The sequence below is a fragment of the Doryrhamphus excisus genome, chromosome 10, assembly GCF_030265055.1.
Source record: "Doryrhamphus excisus isolate RoL2022-K1 chromosome 10, RoL_Dexc_1.0, whole genome shotgun sequence".
Classification (NCBI taxonomy): domain Eukaryota; kingdom Metazoa; phylum Chordata; class Actinopteri; order Syngnathiformes; family Syngnathidae; genus Doryrhamphus; species Doryrhamphus excisus.
Genome location: NC_080475.1, coordinates 811,486 through 831,270, shown reverse-complemented (window position 1 = coordinate 831,270; position 19,785 = coordinate 811,486). Strand labels below are relative to the sequence as shown.

Below are 19,785 nucleotides of genomic sequence, written 5' to 3'. Positions count from 1 at the left end.
GCGTTCATATCCATGAAACGCATCGTGGGTGCGTGCGCAGAACAGAGCAAGGGTGTGTGTGTGTGTGTGTGAGCGTGCAAAACACTGGTAACTTGCTGATTAAATGGGCGAAACGTATAAAAAAAGACAATTACTATGCTAGATGGTGTATTGATTTAAATATATAAATGCAAGACACTATCTTTCAATTTGTCACTCAGAGTGGTTTCTCTCTCAGTCACACACACACTCACATACACACACACCATCCTCTAGGGGGCTTAAGGGAGAGAAAAAGGCCGGAAGTACCAATGAGAAGGCATAGTTGATCACATGTGCAAACATCGGAACAGAATTTTACATTCAGCCTGACACACCCCCTCAATGCATGGAGTCCATGTGAAACGTAATCACCCTCACACACACACACACACACACACACACTGCCGTGATGTCATGTCACACATTACTTCAGCTCGATTCCACTGAGGAATGAAAGGTGCATGCATTTTTTTAACGCTAAACATGTTTGTTTCAATATTATTTTTTAAAGCATAAAAGTGGTAAACAACACAAAAAGAACAGTTAGTGATCACTAAGTAAAAGAGTTGGAACACAAAGAGAGAGAGTGTGTGTGTGTCTTCCATCCCAAAGACCAGACACAGGGCCAGTTGTGCAGAAACACAGATTTAATGTGGCTTCCTCTCCCCGCCTGACTTAATTTTTCTGCTCCGGTTGGGGAGAAAATCTGGAGCAGAATTTTAGAAATCAGACTGGAGGATTTGTGAGCACATCTGCTGCCATCTGCTGGATGGAAAATGACATGCAACTCCCAAAAAAGGATAGTTTGAAGTCACCTTCTCGTTTTAGGCAACTGAATTCTTACTGATAAAATTGAAGATTGAGTGTTGATTGATTAAGTAAAGTAAACTGAGGCAATAACAGTTGAGGTGTTTGAATAAAAAAATCTATGTTGTCATTCAGTGCAAAGTTCAATACCACTGTGTCTGTTCTTTCAACTGGAGAGGTCCGGGTCCGATGTTTGTGTGTTGGCATTCAGCAATTCAAAAACTCCATTTCCTCCTCCACACTCTTTCCATTTGTTTCAACGTAGCGTTCTTGAACTCTGAGAGTGCTGGGTAAGTCAGCTGTTAAGGCAGACATGAACACTTTTAAGTGTTTATTTGAGCTTACAGCTGGCCTTAAACTGCAATGAGAAAAGCAGTCGGCTTTTTCAGCTCGGTGCCGTAAATCGTGGGGGTTAAACGGCGTGAGTCATAGTTGAGTCACCGGAGCTGCGAGAAAAGGATACGAGCCGAACTGGAAGTCTGCCCCCACGGCGGCTGACATCATCGCCTGAAGATTCCTCTCCTCCAGGTCTCCAAAGCAGTAGCCGTTGGCCTTGTCCACTGCCCCCAACACCCGCGTCATACTCTCTTTGTCCTACAGATGCATAGAAGGATTTTAGAGGTCCAGCAGCCAACGGAGGGGGAGGATACTACTGACTGACAGATGGGTAGGATGGGACATGTACAAGAGTTAGCACAGCTAACTCTTACTACTGTACCAGATAGCGCTTTATTTAACATTAGCCAATCATGAGCCCCGAAAACACTCACAACCAGCTTGTCAACCAATTGGAAATTACTCAATATTATAGTGTGACTCACGGTCACAAATAACACTAAACTCATCACACAGCAACTTAACACTCAGAGGGCAAGCCTGAGAAATATACAAACATGCAACAATACAAGTTTCCAATGAAAAAAAATATTGCATTGCATATGAGAACTGGATTCATTGGAGGACAAAAATGGATGTCTGGCACTGCAATACTGCTTCTGTCCACCAGAGGGAGGCTGATGTCATTGCAGCACCCCAATGCAAATGCAATGCATTATAAGAAAACGTGAAGAGTTGTTTTTTCATTTTGGTATCTTTCTTGGGTATACCTTTAGAGTGTTAAGTTGCTGTGTGATGAGTTTACTGTTGTAAGATGACACCGTGAGTCAGACTTATGTCTGCTGCAATTTCCAATGGGTTGACAAGCTTGTGAGTGCACTGATAGCTTGTGATAAAGGTACTGTTTCGAGAGGCACAGTATTTAAATCATCAGTAGCAGTTCTGACATAAAAAGGAGCTGTCACAAGATTAGAATTCAGACATAAATTAGCCGCACCGCTGTATAAGCCGAAAAAAGTACGGCTCAAACACAGGAATTTATGATAATTCTATCAATATATGTAAATGCAGTTCGGAGTATCACTCTGCAGACACCTTCCTGTTCCATCTTTAAGTAGGAGTAGTTTTACTTTAGTTTTGCATTATTGTATTATATTATGGTTAGCTCCTCTATATCTTGTATGATAATAAAGAATATCATTTCGCATGGACAGTACAGTACAGTACATAGTACAGCATATCCATTGCAAGAGGAAAGAAATCTAAGGCCAATAAAACACGCTTCTATTTGTACTCTATCTAAACTTCCCACACAGAATGAATAAATTACATTTCTTTATGTGTCACACGGTGATCATCGCCTTAGTCAAAACAGAAATGGATGCTGCCACGGCTCAAAAGTGGTAGCTTGAGCCACTTTGTTTTGTAAATCAGTGCAGCGTCACAGTGCTTGCGGCCTGAATACATGAATAAAATATGAATGAAAACATTTCCGTTCGGAGAAACGTACAACTAGAAACAAACAGTGATACCTGAACATTGAGAGACACAAATGAGACGAGGCTGTAATCTTCAATGACTTCTGCCAGCTTTTCGTTTAGACGGCGAAATTTTTTAAAGAAGGGATCCACTGCCAGGTGATCCAGTAGATATTTCAGGTCCATGACTTCAGTGTAGAAATCAAGGTTAAATGCTGTTTGAAGAGGACACAGAAGCATTATTACTACAATAAATTGAATTAAGAAGGGCAAACTGTATTACAGTGGAATATATAGTTACAGCTGAATATGTCCAACAATATTCAATAATAGAAAGTCTTATTAAACATGACAATCCATGATGTCACACTCTCGGCTTATCAGCGTGGTCGACTCAGTTCAGCGAGCATCAATCATGTTTTGCTTTTCCTTTGGATCTTCACTTACTCCAAAGAGAAGCACCATACTCAACAGGGGGTGTCAAGGTAAGAATGTTATATATGTATGTGTATATATATATATATATATATATATATATATATATATATATATATATATATATATATATATATATATATATATATATATATATATATATATATATACATACACACATTTAATAATAACATTAATAACATTAAATAATAACATTTAAAAAATAATACGTAAATAAAATATAAAATTATTTTTTTCACGCAAAAAATAAATAAAAAATAAAAAATTATATATATATATAATTTATAAAATATATATATATTATATAAATATAAAATATATTATATAAATTATATATATATATCTCTTTTTTTCTTTTAATTTATTTTAATGTGAAAAAATTAATAATTTTATATTTTATTTATTTACGTATTATTTTTAAAATTTTATTTTGTATATATATATATATATATATATATATATATATATATATATACATACACTTTATAATATATAAAGCCTATATATATATATATATATATATATATATATATATATATATATATATATATATATATATATATATATATATATATATATATATATATATATATATATATGGGTGCATCAGGGTGCATCAAATTTGAATGGTAAATTTTAAATTCATAATATCAATTTGGCTGGCATTCCATTTTTTTCTAATGAACATAAAAATGTCTTTTGCAAAGTTTGGAGGAAATCCATTGAGATTTCGGGGTGCCACCTCACACATAAACTTTTGTAAAATTTTGGAAAATGCGCAATTTCTAATGTGCAATTGCCAAAAAGTTGACCTGAAAATGTTGAGTACGATGAACTTCTATACAGCATCATTTTCTATTGGGTTATCAAAGGGGGCCCAGACCAAAGACCAAGCTGCGACTGCTAGTCTGAAAGGAACTAGTTGTTGAGGGTAGCATGTTAGCTTAGCTGGTGGGTTGTGTTGCACAGTGCCTAAAATAATAAATGGACAAGTGTATATCAGATTATGTAGGAATACAGTACAGCTCTCAATAAATATGAGGCATCAGCAATACTGTTACTGTTGTTGATGTTAGGCTTGCTCAGCTATTAGCTAACTGTCATTAGCAAACTGTAGCTAGCTAATGTTAGCTGCAGTAGAGGCAATGAGCACTAAATACCTATAAATATGACTACAAATCATTCAAATTACAAAGACAAAACCGCAAATTTGCTAGTAATATGTAATAGGAGTATAAATACCAACAAAAACATAAAGATCACCTCAGAGTTCTTGAGCTGCAGTCTTTGCTGACCTCAAATCTCCATGGCGACCATTGAACTATTCACCACTTTATTCCACAAAAACAGATGTATGGTGGCACCCCTAAATAATAATAAGTGTGTTTTTTGATGCACCCTAATATATATATATATTTTTTTAAATTTCATCAAAATAAGGCAAAATACTGTATGTATTACATGTTATCATCAATGTACTTGTTCGTGCATGATCAGAGCATGTTTATAAAACTATAAAATGCCCTTGAAATAGACGTACCCTAATGATGTGCATTGTTAGCTGGCTCATATTAACTAGTTTTCTGGCATTATAATGCACAGAAAAGTGAAAGAAATGTGTATTCGCGTTTCACATAAATGGGCAAAATCCCCTCAAAAGTGCAGTTCCCCTTTAAGGGAGGATATTTTTCACTCTCAATGGTTTAAAAATCAACATTTGTTCACTTATTTTTACACTTGGATGTAAAGAAACAACATTGACAAGGTCTGTGTAGCAACACTGCTGCACTAATGCTAAGACTATAAACATTTGATGTCGTAATTTTGAATGGCTAGTTTATTATTACACTTAACAGTTTGCAATATTAATGTTTTATCATAGAAATTTGTTGCGTATTACCAAAGGATGTGCTATAGTGAGACTGGTCATACTCTCATTCTGCATTACGTTTGTATACATATGTGTAATTTTTTGATTACTGACACGAAACACAAGGCTCGCTGGACAATGAGTCACAACTGTCTAGGGTCAAACTGATTACTCGCTTAATGGAAATAAGTTTCAGATTACTTCAGTAAGAAAATAATTGTTAATTGCAGAAGTAAACAGGACACATAACTGCCAGATCGATACTCTGAAAGCAACAGTAATAACTAAACAGTGTAGTGGTCTTATTTATTGGAAGATTTAATATTAGGGCTATCAAATGACTAATATTTGTAAAGAGATTAACTACAGTTTTCAAATTAATTAATCATCATCATTAACATTTGCACCTATGCCTGAAATATGGCAATTTTTACTGTATTTTTTTGGGAAAAAAAAGATAAATCCCAGGACAATATTTGATATATATCGGTATGTATTATAAACAGCTCCAAATGAACTGAAATGTCTAATCAATAAAAAAGACGTCTGCACATCTATCAACCTAACACTAGTTTCTTTAATGACACTTGAACTGCACTTTTACTCTGTTGTTATGAGCAATTCAACTTTTGAGTATATTTTGTAGGATTTATTTGGTAATGGTCATGGTTTTATTTCATTTGAACATGCATCAGATTACAATTGAGTGCATCCCATAATCAGTTCACAGTTCCACATGTCCAAAAGGAGTAGGAAGAAGCAAAGCTTATTAAATCCTACCCCTCCATCTGGTACTTTTACAATCAGTAACTGTTACATTTGTTCACTTCCTGCTTTCCTAAAAAAAAATTTTTTTTTTTTAAATTTTTTGTCATGTACCGAAGTAGGAGGTGATATGACCATCCAATGACATAATGGGTACCATAGTAAGTGTCAATATAGTGATATGTATAGCACATCATGACTGGTTCAAGACTCTTCATCCTTGTATTTAGCAAACATCAACTGCTTGTATTGTTTCTTGAATTGGCTCATCGTTGTGCATTGTTTGAGGGTCTTACTCAATCCATTCCATAGTTTGATTCCACATACTGAAATGCTATGGCTAGCATAACGTAGTCCTAGCATAGAAGTGTTTCAAATGTACTTCTTCCCTGAGATCATATTTCTCCTCTCTTGTAGAGAAGTATTGGATGACATTTTTAGCTAATTGGTTATTTTTAGCCTTATGCATTATTTTAGCTGTTTGAAGATGAACTATATCAGCAAGTTGAAGTAGTGATTTTAGAAACAAGAAGTTAGTATGTTCTCTGTAAGCGACATTATGAATTATCCTTACTGACCTTTTTTGCAGTACATTTAGCGAGTGAAGATTATCCAGTAGTTCTTAATGACAGTATTTCCTGCCAGAAATGTCGTTTTTTTTTTTGTTTGTTTTGTTTTTTTGCATGGGAGAACACCCACGCATGCACGTAGCTATCAAAATAGCAGTTATTACGTTTGCGTGTGTTTATTACACACGCCTTATGCATCATTTTAGCTGTTTGAAGATGAACTATATCAACAAGTTTAAGTAGTAGTGATTTTAGAAATAAGGAGTTAGTATGTTCTCTGTAGGCGGCATTATTTCATACTTAAATGCAGGAAGTTGTAATTCTGCATTAAAAGTGACAAATATGGTGTTGGAATTGCACTGCTGTCGATGCGTTCAGGTCAGAATAAAGTGATAAAAGAGGACTGTGGCTGCATCTGTTGTCCTAAGTGAGAGGGGTGGCTCGACATGTGTTGATAATGTTAAAATGGAATAAACAAGTTACTGGCAACCCGTGGAAAACGGCTGTGTGCTGCCTCAGAGTGAATACTGTACTATACTTGGAGGTATTTTAGCTCACATATAATTTGTCAGAAGTGAAGCGAACAAACAATCATACCAACCTAGTTTTCCATACTGTTCTATTAAGTCCATCTTGGAGAGGATGTTGACATGTGGGAGCTCCACATGTAGCATGGTGGACAGTGAAGTACACAGCACTGAGATGAACTTGGCTGGGTCAGCACAGTAGTGAGAGTCCACAAGGTGCACCGATGTGAGCTGAAAGCAAGGTAAAAAATGTTATGGTGTGAATTTGTAAAAAAAAATGAGATTGATGATGTTTAATACACTCACCCTAAAATTCCACTTCCCCAGCTGTGAGAAAATGTTTTTAACTGAATTCTGGTGCGTGTAGAACTCCACCTGTCCTGGACAGTCAAACAAGAAGTAACAGTCGTGGTGCTGCTTCAACTTGTTTTCCAACCAGTCCATGTTTGCTTCGACATACTCCATGCAGTACAGGAGGCCGCCATTGGGTCCCAGCTTCAAACCGTCCATCACATCATCCAAAGTGACCAGTTCTGAGATATCCACGGCGCAGTTGTATGGAAGTCCTTCATTAGCTGGGTCCATGTTTACCACAACTACCGTGCGTCCGAGCTGTGTGAGGAACTCCTGCATAGCCCTGCAGTAAGTCGTTTTACCCGAACCCGGAGGTCCAATCACCACCTGGCCGAAACGAAGAGCTTTTTGTTCGGACATCTTCTTTTATGTGTTTTAAAAGCTTTGTGAAGTCAAGAAAGGTGGCATAGCTCTACTGTACTGTACAATGCTAACCGCTCCACTCGTATATGTGTCGTTTCGGACCAAGCCATACAAAGTATTTCATAACCGAAAAGGTGTTAGCTTCTTTTGGGTCTGACCAGTGTCACCGAATGGTTAAGTTATAAAGTTGAAAACCGCCCGGTAATCACCCGCCGCTTTGTATGTACATGCGCAGCAAGTCCTACAAACTAGCTTACTTGCTAACATCATATACATCCGGGTTAAGTGAACTACGATGTTTCAAAATAAATGTTTGTTGTTTACGCTTTAAAAAACGATAAACTATTAAAGATAAATGTATCTATGAATACCGTCTGTCGGACACCACACAGGTCTATGTTAAACAAAAGCTTTGGAATGTTAATATATTTGTTTACTTCCACTCAAAACGTTCTATTTTATGAATTCACAATGTATTTCTTAATAATTAAACACAATAAAAAACTTAAAAAGCGCCAAATATGCAACATTTACATATCACGTGACATGCATATTAACCAGGCTACAGCGATATTGTTATTATTATTACTAACACTGTAACGCCAAATAACTACTTTACTGGCGTATTAACACTTTGCCACACCACACTGACTAGCGGCTAACGACTTAGCTTCACAATGCCTCAGCACACTACCGAAAGGTAACATAGTAACCATGTTGCTATGTGAAATCATTGCGCCCAGGAAGGAAGTTCCGGTAATGTTTATAAGGACCAACATATGGCACATGCTATTGTTAAGTATTACATGTTATGATGTAATGTACCTGCTACTACATGCTCAAAGCATGTATATAAAACATTGTTGGTGTTTTAGTAGCCATCTGTGTAGGCGCCCTAAGTGCAGTTTCCTTTAATTGATAACATTGTCTGAAATCATATATTTTATATTCTATTTTAATGAGCTACTCCTGTATACCTCAAGTATTTACATAACATTATACGAATAAAAAAAATATTTTATGTGTATGTTGCAGCTGTGTTGATAAAAATAATCCAATACATAATTTAAAAAATAGTTTCCCCTCATGGGATTAATAAAAGTTTAATAAATTGAGGTGTAAAGGTTTAAATACCTTAAATACTATTTGTTTTAGGTCACAAAAAATATAAAACAGTACGTCACAACAAAATCTAAAACAATATTGCATACAATACTTGAAAAAAACGATGAATGTAGTTTTTACAGCGTGATGAAAATAAAATAAAACTAAAATGTCATCTTCGTGGTCCACTGCTGCCACCTGGCTGCCAGCCTCTGTACTTCATGCTGGTGTTTGGTTGGCGTCTGAGCAAGCTGTCGCCATCATCCATGTCTTTGGGTTGATCGTAGATTGTAGTCACATGGAAATCTTTTCTAGGTTTCTTTGTAGTATAGAGGATTAACTTTTCACCGTGATACCTGCAAAATACACACAGTACATTACCATGAGTACACTGACTTGCAGAATAAAATAATAATAATACAATTTCTGCTAAAGCACATCTCATTCACCCATCATTTATAAATATGTGATAATACAAGACAAATGTACAGTGTATTGGTTTAAAATAAGACCACAATTATGTCTTTATGCTTCACTAATGTTTTTCCATCAAGTGTTGGGAATTCACATTTTGTTTGGGACACTGTGACTCCAATTCCATCAATTCAACAATCATCTTACATTGTCATTCGTTGGCTGAGTACCTTTACATTTGATCATTTAAAGTGCACATCAAATCTAATGCATGTAGTAGCAGGTACATTACATCATAACATGTAATACTTAACAATAGCATGTGCCATATGGTGGTCCTTATAAGCATTACCGGAACTTCCTTCCTGGGCGCAATGATTTCACATAGCAACATGGTAACTATGTTACCTTTCGGTAGTGTGCTGAGGCATTGTGACGCTAGTCGTTAGCCGCTAGTCAGTGTGGTGTGGCAAAGTGTCAATACGCCAGTACAACAGTCACGCTTATTGCAAATGCTGATGTGAAATCGGAGTAGAATGTCAATATGAAGCTAGGAGGAGGCTTTGGAGGTGGAGCCATGTGTCGAACATTTAATTACTCATAATTTTGTTGCCATTCGCTGGTCGTCCCGCCACTTCCCCTGCAGCCCTACCGCAACCCCAACGCATAGGGAAAGGAGCAGATAGGGGAGAGGTGACTTTGAGAACTTACCCAAACCCTCGTTTGCAGCGTGGATGCTGGCCTTCATTTTCCAGGGCTTCAGAAATCCCAACCTGACTGCTCCCTAAGCCTTCCCCGTCCCTCCAGCCCTGCTTCTCCATCACACGACGACCAAAGCCCTGAATGAAAAGCCTTAAGTGATGAAACCTGAAAGATTCCACTGCCAACAACGGCTTGTGGCAACTACTCTACCTTTGTGAACCTTTCAAAACTGCCAATGCTCTGATTGTGTGCCGCTCCGGGTTCAAGACCTTCTCTTAGCCTTTTTTCAAGTCGCATTCGGACGTAGTCACGGGCATCCATGTCACCACCGTCTGTTCAAAGAACCAAACCACTTTATCCAATCATGTCAACAGATCAAGTAAACCTTTAAAAATGGAGCACCTTTATCATAGTAGACGCTCATGTCAACATCCCAGTCGTCTGCTGTTTGCTCATCAAAATCTAAAACAAAAATAAGACAGAAATATGAACATCTCTATTTTAGTTGTACAATTACAACAAATTATGAATTATATACAAAATATTGTTATTTTTACCTCCTTCTTCTTCCTGCCAGTACTGGGCATCAGTGTAGAACACCAAGCCTGAGCCGCCCTTTTCCCACTTTAATTCTATTTCTTCCTCATAAAGCCTCTCTTTGCTCCGCTCTTGGCTGGTAACATCGTCATGCAGCGCCTCATGGCGCTCCCACTCCTCACAGCAGTCGTCATCCTGCAAGCAAAAATGGCTAATTGATAAGAGAGTTCAGATGTCCAGCACGGAGCAAATATGTGTGACTGGTGAACTGGTCAAGAGCGATGATTTGAGATTCTGAAATGAGGTCACACTGCATACAGATCCAATAGTTCCTCCATTCCCACATAAATCTGGTAAATATTGCTGGGAAAAGTAGCAGTTTCTGAACTTTCTTGCAAGCAACAATTTATTTTCATGTCGTTAGATAAAAATGATATAAGCGATATGTGTCTGAGAGTATTTTCAATGTATATTTGTACTGCTATAATATCTGCATGTCATCAAATGTGTCCTGATCAAAAACTGGTGGAAGTGGCGTAATAGGGATGGATATTTGACTACATTTCCCTTTTTCATTTTTCTACCGCTTTTCCTCACAAGGGTCGCGGGGGTGCTGGAGCCTATCCCAGCTGTCTTCGGGCAAGAGGCAGGGTACACCCTGGACTGGTCGCCAGCCAATCACAGGGCACATATAGACAAACAACCATTCACACTCACATTCATACCTATGGACAATTTGGAGTCGCTAATTAACCTAGCATGTTTTTGGAATGTGGGAGGAAACCGGAGTACCCGGAGAAAACCCACGCATTCACGGGAGAACATGCAAACTCCACACAGAGATGGCCGAGAGTGGAATTGAACCCTGGTCTCCTAGCTCTGAGGTCTGCGCGCTAACCACTAGACCGCCGTGCCGCCCATTTCCCTTTTTAACTGTTGCAAAATCAATGCTACATTTTTGAAAATAACAAAGATCCACGTAAATGACAGTCTGCACAGGCCACTGTAATATTTTACATTTTGTAAACCAACCTACGTACATATATGCTAGGAAGTGGTACATACTGTATTTAAAGAAAAACCTACCTTTCTCTTTCTTAAATATTTCAAATTATGCTTCGAAAAATCACATGGTTCTCCTAATATTGTTACGACTTCATGCTCAAAATGATGACGTTATTCTGCTATTATTTCTACTACTACTATTTACAGGACGCACTTTAAACACCCCTGAGATAGGATAATCACATTCTGACTGTTCTGAACTCCTGTTTCCTGTCACTGCCAGGTGTGAGCTATAATGCCAACCGCAGGAGTTGAGCCATCACACACGTCTGCACGGATGGAGCTCAACTTCCAATAGCTCCTATGTTGCTCTAAGCTATGTGAGACAGCATCAATAGCATGACTGCTGGCTGCAGCCATTTTGCCTGATAAATTCAATCCATGAAACATGTACAGCAGGGGGTCTCAAACACGCGGTCCGCGGGCCAAATGTGGCCAGCAGGACACTAGTTTGAGGCCCCCGCCTTGATATGAAAGTTTAATGTTAGTGCGGCCCGCGCAAGTTTGATATGGATGCTGTATGGTATCATGTACCCAGAAAAAATTATTACGTTTGATTAATGTTCATGTTAAAGGTTAAATAACTGTTAATAGTTATCCTCCCTATCCGTGTGGAAGTGGTAAGTTTTTGGCTATTTAAGTTTAAAGGAAATAACTTGAAGGCTACCGTTTAGGTCGCTAGCTCTCTAGTTTGCGAGTTAGCATGTGTCTCAAGACCCTGCAGTTGCGCAATATGTTGTAAATAAAAAGAGTATAAATGTGACTATAGTCGTGTTTTGTCATGTCTGCAGGGCTCTAATAATGCTTTGTTAATTTTAATCTGAAAAAAATAATTTGTCTACCCACCAACTATATGTGGTTTCTTAAGTTTTTATTATTTGCCGTTTTATTATTATTATTATTATATTTATTTATTACTGATTGATTTTCTTTATTCTTAATTTGTTTATTTTTCAGCATTTTGTGCAGAAAAATAAAAATTAAGATATTTGAGAACAGTGGAATGTTTTATCAGAGCTTTTCTTGTAGAAAATCGGAACCAAAGCACTGAAAAAGTTTGTATATTTTTCTGTTTTTAATAAATGCGTTTGTTTTTTTGATGCGGCCCAGCCTTGCCCAGACCCTAGCTCCAGTGGCCCCCAGGGAAATTGAGTTTGAGACCCCTGATGTACGATCAATTCCTGACAAGCGGCAGATTGTCAATATTTTCATATATTGACTATTATACCATTCCCTAGTTGCACAGAAACAAAATAAACTATATTTGCAGGAAACATACTAAATAAAGTGTTGATCTTACATCATCTGCATTTGATTCAACATCCTCCTCCGCCTCCTCTTCTCCTCCGTGTGGTTCATCGCTCTCTGTTGTCTCAGAGCCGTCAGCCTGCGGCATCAATCCTGACGTTCTACCTGCAAAGGTGCCAGGGCCAGATATCTCATGCCCGGCAGCTGTTAAAACAGTCTCTTCTGTGGCAGGAAGTGTGCAAGTGTCCTGGTACTGGAAAGGCACGTTGCCATAGCGACGGTTGGAGCCAGTCTTGGGAAAAGTGAGGCCCAATTTCCGGATGAGGCGAGGAGGCAGGCGGCAGGACTGGATGAGCTGCAAAAACACTTTGACCGGTGTCCCCACGTTTCCGTTCTGCATCAGGGCAGGTGGATTGAGTTCGGATAATCTATTGAGGTCGGAGAGGGTGAAGTGCTCCGTTTGGGCCACTCGATGCCGCTGCTCATACCTCGTCTTATAAGGAAACTGTGGACTATCTGGGGAAAACAAAATCACATGAAAATATGCTTCACTCAATTGCAGCAGCATCAAAGAAAGTCCCAGCAGTATATTTAACCTGTTGTTGTAGCTATTTAAGCTATGTCAAAGCTATTGCAACGTAGTATTAGAAACAGCTTTCAGTATGATGCAGGGCAGCTGTAAAGTCATTTGACAACTTTTGCCTTCACTTTTGGGTGTATGTGTACAGCCGTCCCTTGTTTATCATGTTTAATTGGTTGAAGACCTGCTCAGTAGGAATTAGGCCTGGGTTTTCTCCTCCCACATTCCATGAATGTTAGGTTAATTGTGGAATTCTAAATTTTCCATAGGTTTGAATGTGAGTGTGAATGGTTGTTTGCCCCGCGATTGGCTGGCAACCAGTCATAGCAACCCTAGTGATAAGTGACATATAAAATGTATGTATGGATAATTTAATAATCTAGTTTTATGCTTGAAAATGCTTAATTTAGGCAAATGTGTGCATTTTTATGAACAATAGGCTGTATTCATCCACAAAACAGCTATTTAATTTTTGAAAACATCAATATGGTGAGTTTTCTCCGGGTATTCCGGTTTCCTCCCACATTCCAAAAACATGCTAGGTTAATTGGCCACTCCAAATTGTCCATAGGTATGAATGTGAGTGTGAATGGTTGTTTGTCTATATGTGCCCTGTGATTGGCTGGCCACCAGTCCAGGGTGTACCCCGCCTCTCGCCTTGAAGACAGCTGGGATAGGCTCCAGCGACCCTCGTGAGGAAAAGCGGTAGAAAATGAATGAATATAGTGAGGGTACCATAATAGTGAGCATTGCTAATGGGAAAAAAACTACAGGCTTAAAATCTCACTTTGTACCATCCAGGGAATAATACTAACCGTTGTTTTGTGAAACTTTAACTCTTTTAACGACACATCTTCTGGACAACCACACGCCCTTCGAATCGATCCAGTGGTTCCCTCCGTACATTCTGGAAAATCTGTCAGCTTCTTTTCCGTGAACAGATACGACACAGCAGCAAGATTTGGCCTTCTCCTTTTTGTTGTCAGTGCTGTTAGCAGCTGCCATGTCGCTCCCAGAAGACGACTTGTCGCCGTCCTCCTCGCCGTCCCCACACACTTGGGGCTCCCGGAGCACTTCTGGTCTGTGGCGGTAATGAAAACAATGGAAGCCGCAGCTCTCTATAAACTGACTGAAATAATTCCTGAGGTCCGCTGAGCGAAAAGTGACGGGAATGTTGCTAATAACGAAAAACACGGGAGCTACCCCTTGAGACTCCGCCATGTTTATCGTTGTTTGCAACGGAAATGACGTTAATTCCGCTTCCGGTATAGGACACAGTAACCGGATGTGACGCATAATTCATATTACGTTTAGAATTAAATATATGAAAATGACTAAAAACTGCATTATTACAAGATTTTAAAGCTAGAGAAAGTATTTAGATTAAATAATTATTTGAATATTATTGAACACAATTAACTGATTTTGCTTGGATGTCTGCTGTAGCCGTTCTGTTGTTCAATAAAATCATAATAACTTCACATAATATCATAACTGACTTTAGTTCTGACAATTCTGTTGGAGTGTATATATTTATATGTCCTATATGTATTATTACATATTATGACTTATGAAAGGTTCAGAAATTAATTAGTAAATACAGGCTGCACAGTGGAAAGGAAACCATTCAATACGGTTGTATGGCATAAATTTAATAAAATTATTTGTACAGGCAACTTCTGTGTCAAGCTAATGTGGTACCATATACTAGAGTACATTTTAGTGGTTAAAATGGGAATTACACCTCTCATGACAATAAAAATTTTATTAAAAAAACATTTTCTTATAAAATGTCAACAGTATCGATAAACAATGATAATTTGTAGCACGATTAGACTAGCAAAATCTGTTATCGTGACAGGCCTAGTAGGATTCAAGAACAACAAATTGAATAGTTTCATAGTTACAGCATAGAATACCTGTATACAATATTCTAAACACACTTTTTAACATTATTGAGCCCTCTAATAATAATACTTTTCCATAGGTTTGAATGTGAGTGCAAATTATTGTTTGGCCGCAAATGGCTGGTAACCAGTCATAGCGACCCTAGTGTAGTGAATATGTGCATTTTTTTAACAAACAATATTCCACCACATAACCACTTGTCCGCCGTGCAGCCTAATCTACGTATTTCCAATGAAAATCTATTAAATATACTTTGCTTGTGTCTAATATTGAGGTTGCCCTATTTATGTGAATGGCATTAAAGCAATACAGAATACAAGCTAAATAATAGCCTTGTGTTGTAAAACGATCCATTATATTTGAATATGATCTTACAGACACGGCCAAGAAATGTGTTCTATCTGAGGTCATTAACCCAGAGGCTAACTCTGCACTTGGCCTTCACCTCGGTGTGTTTTGATAGTAACAGGCAATAAAACTGTACTCATGTGTCTGGACCCTGACATCACTACACACCGGTTACACCACGTTATACTGCTTCTAGAATTACAAATATAGTCCTGAAGGGTATACCAAGCAAAGAGTTTTAAAAACCTAAGAGGCCTGAAGCTAAGAGACTCATCCTGAGTCTCGAGTGGTTAGCGCGCAGACCTCACAGCTAGAAGACCAGGGTTCAATTCCACCCTCGGGCCATCTCTGTGTGGAGTTTGCATGTTCTCCCCGTGCATGCGTGGGTTTTCTCCGGGTACTCCGGTTTCCTCCCACATTCCAAAAACATGCTAGGTTAATTAGCGACTCCAAATTGTCCATAGGTATGAATGTGAGTGTGAATGGTTGTTTGTCTATATGTGCCCTGTGATTGGCTGGCGACCAGTCCAGGGTGTAGAAGACAGCTGGGATAGGCTCCAGCACCCCCGCGACCCTCATGAGGATAAGTGGTAGAAAATGACCAACGCAATTATGAATTGTTAAAATAAATAAGTTAGAATGTGAAGACATCAAAAAAGATCCAAGTTGACTCAACTTGGATCATGTGACTTATTGCTTTGTTTCGGGAACTTTCTTTATTAAGAAATAAACAAATAACAAATATTTTTGTTGTATCAACAATAGAACTCAAGTAATCTCAACTCACTTTTGATTTAGTCTAACTAATTAGCTGAAGTGAATTCAACTCACAATTAAATTTAAAATAAAATAAAATAAAATAAAATAAAATAAAATAAAATAAAATAAAATAAAATAAAATAAAATAAAATAAAATAAAATAAAATAAAATAAAATAAAATAAAATAAAATAAAATAAAATGTTAACCTGATTTGAAAATGAGTTGAGATTACTTGATTGTTGATACAACCAAAATATTTGGTTCTTTGACCTAAAAAATGAAGTTCCCACAACAAGTTCACATGACTTATTGCTTTGTTTTGGGAACTTTCTTGATTAAGAAATAAACAAATAACAAATATTTTTGTTGTATCAATAATAGAACTCAAGTAATCTCAACTCACTTTTGATTTAGTCTAACTAATTAGCTCAAGTAAATTAAAATTAAAATTAAAATTAAAATTAAAATTAAAATTAAAATTAAAATTAAAATTAAAATTAAAATTAAAATTAAAATTAAAATTAAAATTAAAATTAAAATTAAAATTAAAATTAAAATTAAAATTAAAATTAAAATTAAAATTAAAATTAAAATTAAAATTAAAATTAAAATTAAAATTAAAATTAAAATTAAAATTAAAATTAAAATTAATTTGTTAACCTGATTTGAAAATGAGTTGAGATTACTTGATTGTTGATACAACCAAAATATTTGGTTCTTTGACCTAAAAAATGAAGTTCCCACAACAAGTCACTAAGTCACGTGAACTTGGTCTGAACTAGACTGAACTATTTCATTAGTTGGGAGGATCAAAATCTAACATTTCTAGTTGTCTCAACTTTTTGGCAAAATTTAGTTGACGTGACTCACAAAAATAAGTTGACGAAACAAAAAATTATTATTTTTTTAAATGTCTTTTTTTGTGCCAAAGACAGAAACGCTGGCGGAGAACAGCTCTCACCTTTGACTGAATGACCCTTTGATACATTAACAGTAGGCCAAGGTCACGTGTCAAGTTCCAGACGTGGCGTTCACGAGAGTTCACTAACCTGAGAAAATTAGGAAATGACAGTATAACAGTATAAAACACAACATAATGTGTTTGGTATATATTTTATATATACTGTATGTTAACAACATGTATTTGACTGAGCTTATGTGTAAAATGATTGCCTCACTTCCTGTTAGGAGCCGCTTCAATTCTCGTATTCTTAATTTTCAGGACATTCTGTGCTATCGTTGCATAATTTAGACATGATTATTTTCACTTCCTTGATCACTGAATTCAGCAGTTGCTCCACTTATGGAACGAAGGACATTTTTATTTCAACTTTACAGCCGCAAAGAAGATAAGAGTCTGTCCTCCGTGCCGGTCTCTGCCTGCTCCTAACCTCTATAAACACGAGTCTTATCACGTTTACAATTGTCCGCATGCTTCACCAAGATTGATGGCTGCCCAAGTGTATTATCGGGCATTTCACCCATGAAACAAACACAACATTTCAAACGCTGTTTTTTTATTATTGGCATATCCAATAATATATGACATGATTCTTTACAAGTCGATTAAGTTAAACAAATATTTGTTGATCTTTTAACTGCACATATTAACATTTTTGAACTGACCTTGACTCTAAAGCAGGGGTCTCAAACTCAATTTACCTGGGGGCCACTTAGAGCTAGGGTCTGGGCAAGGCTGGGCCGCATCAGGTTTTCCAAAAACAAAAAAAAAACGCATTTATTAAAAACAGAAAAATATACAAACTTTTTCAGTGCTTTGGTTCCGATTTTCTACAATAAAAGCTCTGATAAAACAATCCACTTTTTTCAAATATCTTAATTTTTATTTTTCTGCACAAAATAAGATGAAAAATAAATAAACAAATCAAGAATAAAGAAAATCAATCAATCAGTAATAAATAAATATAATAATAATAAAACAGCAAATAATAAAAACTTAAGAAACCACATATAGTTGGTGGGTAGACAAATTATTTTTTTCAGATTAAAATGAACAAAGCATTATTAGAGCCCTGTAGACATGACAAAACACGACTATAGTCACATTTATACTTTTTTTATTTACAACATATTGCGCAACTGCAGGGTCTTGAGACACATGCTAACTCGCAAACTAGAGAGCTAGCAACCTAAACGGTAGCCTTCAAGTTATTTCCTTTAAACTTAAATAGCCAAAAACCTACCACTTCCACACGGATAGGGAGGATAACTATTAACAGTTATTTAACCTTTAACATGAACATTAATCAAACGTAATAATTTTTTCTGGGTACATGATACCATACAGCATCCATATCAAACTTGCGCGGGCCGCACTAACATTAAACTTTCATATCAAGGCGGGGGCCTCAAACTAGTGTCCGGGCCGCGTATTTGAGACCCCTGCTCTAAAGCGTTTAAACTCAAATTTCTAATGAAATGTAAATGTTATTCTGTCATCTGTGAAACTGGAACTGTGGAGTTAAGTGACAGAAAATGAGGCAATAGTACAGGGGAATATAAAATGAGTCACCGAGATCTTGCTGTTTGTTTATTTGAGACAATAATAAAGTCATCTGCTTATCAGTGTCAAGCCTACCGTGCCAGGCACTGCCATGATAACAAATTGGGCTATGCTTACATGAATGACGCTCGGGACGTCGCACAGCCTGACACAGGCAACATAAATGGAAATTCCTTGAATTTTATTGATCCCCTATTTTTCCCCCCCTCCCACCCACAGAACAAACAATCCAATATGCAATGAGGGTTTGTTAGGTTTAAGATCATGAACTAATGCGGGTTACTTTAGTTATATTTTAAGTAGATTAAAAATGCTATATACATGTAAATATTATTGTTAACACATATGGGCAAAATGCATGATGGATGAAATGATAACATTTAGGCATGTTAGAACATTAAAGATGTCATACATACAATATGACACGGTATGTTTTATTCCTAAAAATCTATTAGCCTTGAAACATACAGTGGTGTGAAAATATGATTTATTTTTTTGCATGTTTGTCACACCTAAAAGTTTCATATCATCAAATAAATTTAAATATTAGTCAATGACAACACAATTGAACACAAAATTGTATTATTAAGGAAGACAAAACTTGAAACTTGGCAAAGTAATGGATGATTTTGCCTTTGTACTGCAACTTGCCCTTGTTTACTTTATTGTTAAATTCATTCTGGTGCACCCCAAGAGTGGTTTATGAGTCTTGTGAGTCAAAAAAAGGTTTATTTTAGGTTGTTCTGGTAATATTTTTGAAATAACAGGTTCCTCCGATCGCTAACAGATTGCTCAAATATCCCAGGTCTAGTCCAAAGGCACCAATCTGATACAGGAGAGAGCGGCTATAAAGTACAAGCGCTAAGTGTAATACAAAATTTGGTGACTTTATGTCTGGATGTAGCGGACCACCTCTACCTGAGTGAATCGCTCTCTAACCTGACTTAGTGGTCTCCAACCTCTACGGCGGGAGACTATCCCTTTAAGCCGAGTAGTCAGGAAGTTACACTCCTTACACAAGGGAGTAAGGGTCTTGCACCACCGGGTA

At 37.0% G+C, this 19,785-nt stretch overlaps 2 protein-coding genes across 2 annotated transcripts; both read right to left on the bottom strand.

Annotated features, from left to right (window-relative positions):
* Positions 1 to 141: 141 nt before the first annotated feature.
* Positions 142 to 7,812, bottom strand: gpn2 (GPN-loop GTPase 2). Its single transcript, XM_058084368.1, has 5 exons — positions 7,136 to 7,812; positions 6,904 to 7,060; positions 2,697 to 2,857; positions 1,292 to 1,422; positions 142 to 1,114 (listed from the first exon to the last, which is right to left on the bottom strand). Exons 1-5 carry the CDS (start codon positions 7,541 to 7,543, stop codon positions 1,036 to 1,038), a joined length of 936 nt encoding a protein of 311 aa, XP_057940351.1. The 5' UTR covers positions 7,544 to 7,812; the 3' UTR covers positions 142 to 1,035.
* An 808-nt stretch (positions 7,813 to 8,620) lies between these two features.
* On the bottom strand, positions 8,621 to 14,449 carry gpatch3 (G patch domain containing 3). The gene is made up of 7 exons (XM_058084586.1): positions 14,012 to 14,449; positions 12,669 to 13,132; positions 10,324 to 10,498; positions 10,169 to 10,228; positions 9,977 to 10,098; positions 9,776 to 9,903; positions 8,621 to 9,006 (listed from the first exon to the last, which is right to left on the bottom strand). Exons 1-7 carry the CDS (start codon positions 14,415 to 14,417, stop codon positions 8,823 to 8,825), a joined length of 1,539 nt encoding a protein of 512 aa, XP_057940569.1. The 5' UTR covers positions 14,418 to 14,449; the 3' UTR covers positions 8,621 to 8,822.
* Between the last annotated feature and the right edge of the window lie 5,336 nt (positions 14,450 to 19,785).